Source organism: Platichthys flesus, chromosome 11, assembly GCF_949316205.1.
Source record: "Platichthys flesus chromosome 11, fPlaFle2.1, whole genome shotgun sequence".
In the NCBI taxonomy this organism is placed as follows: Eukaryota; Metazoa; Chordata; class Actinopteri; order Pleuronectiformes; family Pleuronectidae; genus Platichthys; species Platichthys flesus.
This window is the reverse complement of record NC_084955.1, coordinates 21778385-21785022: the sequence shown is the minus strand read 5'-3', so window position 1 is coordinate 21785022 and position 6638 is coordinate 21778385. Positions and strand designations below refer to the sequence as shown.

The 6638-nt window shown below is 43.5% G+C and overlaps 1 protein-coding gene across 1 annotated transcript in view; it reads right to left on the bottom strand.

Annotated features, from left to right (window-relative positions):
* The window catches only part of drd2l (dopamine receptor D2 like), a 9448-nt gene extending 3567 nt beyond the window's left edge, over positions 1–5881 (bottom strand). The window contains 3 exon segments of the mRNA XM_062399293.1: positions 2491–2627; positions 4827–4936; positions 5521–5881. Of these exon segments, the coding sequence (XP_062255277.1) occupies positions 2491–2627; positions 4827–4936; positions 5521–5874 (601 nt within the window). The 5' untranslated portion in view covers positions 5875–5881.
* Between the last annotated feature and the right edge of the window lie 757 nt (positions 5882–6638).

The window sequence follows — 6638 nt, the reverse complement described above, 5'->3', positions numbered from 1 at the left end:
AGAAGAATTCATAATGTGTGAAGTTTTGGGAAAGAGTAGAAATAAGAGGACTGATCCTGTTCTAATGAATGCAGGTTCAATTTAAAAGTCAAAAACCAGGCGAAGGGGAAAAGGCTAACAGGCACTGTCCCATAAATAACAAATAAAAAAAACACCTGCCACTAAGCCCAGCCAAGAACCAGTCAAGCACAAATGTACCATCACACCAATTTGTAATTTCCAATATTTGAGGTTGTGCATGAATAAAGATTAGCTCCTCCCCCTGGTTTAAGTCCTTACACTGCAACTCAGGTAACCGTCTCCTTGTTGTAGCTTTAATCTACTTTCTCAGAACATAAAACAAATAAGGCTTTAAGGTCATTCTTGACTTCACAAGGATTGTCAACTGAGAAAGCAATATCCTCCCAAGATGCATCGAGCGGCGGCTGGAGGCTCTTATCTTATGATATTTATCAGTGTTTCCTGTTGTTATTGAATTGAAGAAGTTCAAATTTGCACCTCAAGGATTTTCCATCCATAACTGACCTTTTGGGGAGATTGGTTTGTCCCAAAGTCGGTTGAACTATTTATCTAAATAACAAACTAAAGCTCCAGAACAGCTGCTTCACGGACCCAGTGAGGTTTAATCAATAACTGTAGCTTTCAAGAAACATTCAGTTTAGTTTAGTTGTGATATGTTGTTGATGTGATGAGATTTAAACGCCCCTGCTCTGTGCAGAATGACGTTTTGAAATCGGGGAATTATTTGTTGATTTTAAACTATTCTCATTCAGGATTTATCAAGCACGCAGAACCACAACACATGGATGGATTATCTGTTCTCTGCACAAATAAATTGGGGATCCCACGATTTAGTCTGCAACATCAGCTCAGCCACACTCTCTAATAGATAGATAGATAGATGGATACTTTATCAATCCTGTGGGAAATATAGGTCATCCAGTAGCTTATACGCTTAACCGACATACATACATAAAACACGTATGCATAGGTAGAACATTGGTAGAACATTGCAGATACAGGTGCATGAATGGGTCTGACCCTATGCTACAGAATGCAATGATGTGCTTGTGTCAGTGTCTAGTATAAAAGTGTTCTTGTGCTACTGCTGGTGGAGTGGAGAATTACAAAAAAAAAATATCTATATAAATATATAAGAATATGAAGTGGTAAAAGGTAATAGTCTGTGCATGGGGCTAGTATAGCCAGTAAAGGGATGTTATAATAGGATGTGGGGCTTGGCAGAGACGGGATGTTAGAATTCACAGCTTATCAAGGGGGGGGATTTTAGTTTAAAGGGGATGGCATCTCCACCTATCCCCCTGCAAATCACCTGCTGGTTAAACCCAGCACCCGCCATTACTGAGGAGAGTCAAATATTTCCCTCAGTTCGTTCGGTGTCTTGCTGCGTTGAACTGAGGCTGCAGGATTCTCACTTTGCTTCTCGTCTTCCACTCACTCACAAGGGTTTTCCCTCCTCGATCAATGCAGGCGCATTCGCAGCTCGAGTCCCTCCTCACAGCCGCCTTCATTAAGGCAGAGGTGAGCCGGCGGGCGTCTTCACCTCCGCTCCGTTTGCGAAACAACACACGAATGGAGCATTGCGTGAACCCCACTTGTTTTCAGGGCTGACAGAATTTGTCGCCCGATGAGCACAACATATGGAAATGTTCCCGACTGCTCTGTGTGTCTGTGTTAATGGATATTTGAGTACAAGCTTGTTGATTCAAGTTTAGTTGAATGATTACACCGACGTTTTTTTTGTTTTCTATGTAAATTCAGACACAGATGGGCCAGGATGCTGCAAAAGGCTTTCTGTGCATGAGAAAACACAAAGCGCTCCGATAGCGAGATGAGACTTTCCTTTATTTAATGACACATCGAGAGACAAAAGTTGAAAGGCAAAGTTTAAAACCCCGTTAAAAGCCGAGGATTAAAGAAACCACAGAGGACCTAAACTTTGGTTTTCAAATTGGATTCATTACACGAGACCTTTGACTGTCAGCATTTCATGGATTGGAGAATAAAACAGGCCAAAAAGGACCAACGAGCAAAAGCTTTAATTAGCCGACAAGAAGACGGTTGAGCTGCGACAAAGCTCAATAATGAAAGAGAAAAACAGGTTCTTTAATTAATTCCTCTAAATCATATTTTCTCTCTTAAAAAAAATTAAGTCTTCTCATGTAGGTCTAGTTGGCAATTCTAAGTTCATTTATTATTAAAGGCTGTGATTATACTTTGACTTTGAACGTGCAATAAAAACAGTTTGGGGGGGGGGGGGGGGGGGGGCACAGTGGATAAATCGCAGGGCCAGCAGACACAAGGTACAACCAGCACTTCATCAACTCATTATTCAATATCCAGCTAGTCACTGCAGCTTCGACGCTCTGAGCTTCAAGTCGCACCTATTAGGTTTGGAATTTCTCTCACATGTTCTGGACCAATCAGGTTTAGCAGGTATAACTGGGAACACGGGAAACAAGCTGTTACCAGTGTTGTTGAGTCCGAACAGTAAGGGGCAGGAGATGGCGAACGAGAGGAACCACACCACAGAGATCATCACCGCCACCCTCCGCCTGGAGCTGTACCTGGTGTAGTAGAGCAGCGGCATGGCCACCGCTGTGTACCTGCAGCCGCAAAACACACACACACAATGAGGAGGATGAAACACGCAGACCGCACATCAGCATTCCTCCCCCCACACACTGTGGGCCCCTTGTATTTGAACACACACTTCAATACGGAGCAGACACACACCTTCAGACTTCAGGATCTCGCTGTCATGTTGGGACACATTTTAAAGAAACCTCTCCAACACTTGACTCGCAGCTCAGACAAACAAATTCCCAGTTCACCTTCAGAGAGACGAGAGCTGTCACCGCCGGTTTCCCAGCCTCAAGGACACGCAACATATAACTGTCAGCGAGTCACAACCAATTAGAGCCGTCTGTGTGAGCAGTCTTCTTCAGGGACACGCTGAAATCCCGACCGCGAGCGGCGGGTCACCGACAACACACAGCTACCCGAGTTACCCTAAATAATAGGCACAACATTTGGGTTTCAGTAGGTTCAATTGGAGCTTCTGGCATCAGAACTGGGAACATGCAGTGAAGAGGTGGTGTCATTTAATTCATTTTGTAGGATTCTGACAAGACAGCCTCTCGGGAACAGGGACTGAGCAGGACAATGAATTTGCTCACAAACCGTTGCTGGCATTAAAAAGAGTATCACCATCATCATATTACTCCAAGAGGACAAAGGAAGACTGTTTCATAATTTTACTTAAATTGAGTTGATACACTGATAATGAAGAAATCACCAAATCTTAACAAAGAAGAAACTGTGCAGGTTTGGTTTTCCTTGAGATACATGAACCAAAACAGCATTAGGCCCTGCTAGCAGCTCCAGGAGGGAATATTTACGGAGCTTTGAGCTAAATGCTAATAATACAAATGTGTTAAAATGTTTACAGCACATAGAACAAGGATTTGTATAAGCCCATTAAGAAAGGTGTTTGACTCTTTTCCAGTCCGGGAGTTTGACTCCACAACTGTGGCAGAACCTCTATCACCTCTCTGTCTTACTTGTCTTGTTCTATCTTGCATGAAACAGGGAAAATCGGAAGTTCAATGCCTTTCACAACGTTGTGCAGAAATAAAAGGAGGAAGAAGAAAGCAAGAAGTTCACCCAGGTCTCACTGCCGATCACAGCCTGAGTCGATAAGAACCTGTGTTAACTGTGGAGTCCATTGACCCGGGGCATACATGCTGATTGTATCCATTGTCATTGCAAACAAAAGCCAGAAGTTGAAGGGGCTGATAAACTGTGTTGGACGAACAGAAATCCTATTCAAATGATGACATTAAATGAGAGGTCAGGAGATTAATACAATTATTAATTAAACAGTAATTACATAAAATATGATGTTTTATTGGGGTTGGTGCGGATTTATCCTGTTAATTTCTATCTAGAATGTGCATGAAGAGAACAATTACCCTCAAATTACAGTTGTGACCTTGAAATTTCACAGCTTAGTTGTCGCCGCACAAAACTAAAGCGGTGCAGCCTCGATGTGCCGGAGGAAATAGGATGTGGCCGCAGATGGCCTGCCCGCTGGGCGTCCCCTCGAATTGATGAAGAAGGCGTCTGTTCAAACGCCAAATCATCAAACATATTCTCCTTGATCTACGAACTGAGTGATCACTAATGACTGGAGAGGACTGGCTTCTGTCCTACAGCGAGCTGATGGGATGTTTGTGTACGTGCCCGTGTGAGAGTGCATGTGTGTGAATGCAGACCAGACACATGTGTGGCCAGCTCCTGGTTTAACACAGCATGCACCAATAAATATGGAGGTTAGAGGAGATTACATAAAACAATCTCTTCTTAATTCTGGATACAAAAATTGCCATAAAGATGATTTATTGCCTCCATTAAGGAGTTTTCGTCTGCATCTGTTTGTTTGTTTGTATGTTAGCAAGATTTCTGTACATAAAAACGACTCCAATGATTTCCCTGTACATCTGTAGAGGGGGGGGGGGGTGTCTTGGCACAAGGAATAATCCATAAAAGGTTGGTGCAGATTCATTTCTTTAACATTGTGAGGTATAGTATTTTGACGTTTTCCCCAATTTCCCAGAGGATCTACAAAAATAAAATCAGCCATGTTTATGAGTGTGGTGCTGCTCGATTGAATTCAGGCGGACTGTTGGGTCCATGTGGAGGTCTGAGCTCTGCAGAGTGTTATTAATGAATATCACACATCGAGAAAAGTGAAACGCACCCAGCAAAGGCTCCGTGTTGAGAGCAGAGAGGAGAGAACCCACCTGTCGATGCTGATGGCGCAGAGGTTCAGGATACTGGCCGTGCACATCATGACGTCCAGGGTGAGCAGGATGTCACAGTGGATGAGGCTGAAGTGCCACTCCCCCACCACCTGTAATCAAACACAGTTTCAATTTCAACCGGTTTGATTTGATTTCTTCACTCATTTTCTACATTTTAACCCAATTTCCCAAAGTGTTGTAACACTAATGAAGAATCGTGAATATTAACTAGACTGGATCAGTCGTTGGTGTAAACCTAGTACCCTTGATAGAGCTCAGTTCATCTTTAGGGTAGCCACAAAGAAATTAAATAAAATATCTTTGTTTTAAAGAAATTAAATTAGTTTTCTTTGTGGCTAAGGGTTTATTGTTGCACTATAAAGTATTGAAGGAACAAATTTGCATTTTATCCCCTTATATGGTCTGTGAGACGTGATATGTCAGTTTTCTTATTAATGAATTGGTGATGTATCTAAAGGACTAATTACACCTCATTGTTAATGCTTAATCAATTAATACTAAAGACCATAATTAGCAATTTTTTCAACAAATTATTATCTAACTAAATGTTTTCTTGTGCAAAAATGCCAAATATGTGTTCATTACACTGGAAATCTGCTGTTTTCTTTTGTCTTATGAGGCTTATTGTGAAAATTTAATCCAAACACACACACACACACAAACACACACACACCTCCAGGTAGACGCCCCACGGCATGACCATCGTGGCCAGCAGCAGGTCGGACACAGCCAGTGAGACGATGAGGTAGTTGGTGGTGGTCTGCAGAGCCCGCTCCCGAGACACGGCCACACACACCAGCACGTTGCCGAACACCACGCAGAAGATGAGGAGCACCAGCAGCACCGCGTAGAAGTTGTACGGGGGAGAGGAGGCCGACTCGGGGCTGGTGCAGTTGGAGGAGGTCAGCGGGGAGGAGGTGGGGAAGTCCGAGGGGTCGTGGGTGACAAAGACGGAGAAGTTGTGCTCCGGGAAGGAAGGAGGGAAGGAGGGAGGGAAGGTCTCTTCTGACTCATTGTGGAAAGTCATCGTCTGGCTCCGGTGGACATGATCAGGGGAGAAGAAGAGGAAGAGGAAGATAAGGACCCTGGGAGCCTTCGCTGCCCACCGTGCACTTAGTCTCACAATAGATCCGCCAAAGATGGAAGAGCCTGACAACGGAGGACAATGAAAGGGAAAAGAGGTTATTGAGGCACCGCGGCTGGAAATCTGTCTTTATGAGACCATTTCACAGGACGCCATGACGCATTGATACAAACAGCGCCACAGCCGACCCGTAAAGCCACATGTGTCCAGTCAATGTCCCTCCATCATTTCTCAAACACCAACAGAGTGAAGATAAAAGATCTCATAGAACTCGACAGGTTCCTTATGGCCTCAGAAGTCGACTGAACTCAGAGTTAAGGAGGAGTAACTTCTGTTGTACAAATCAAACAAGTTCAAACAGTGGAAGTGAAACAGCTTGTTTTCAGGAGGAGTTTGATATCAGAGTGTTTCCACTCAGATTCTGAATCTAACTCGCTGCTTCTGAACGTTCTGAGCGTCACTGAACGTTTTCATGGAAAAATCGGATTATTATGCAAAGCAGATATTTTCATCTGTCTATTGTTACATCACTGAGTACTTGTGAACAGTTCTCAGGGTTAGGGTCTAGTTTTGTTGACAACACAAAGAGAGTCACACACCATTCATTCATTCATTCACAGAGTGCTGGAGCGGCCGTCTGGGTTATTTGAGGTTCAGTGTTTGCACCGAGGACACTCAAAAACATCATAATCTAAACTTTAACCTGC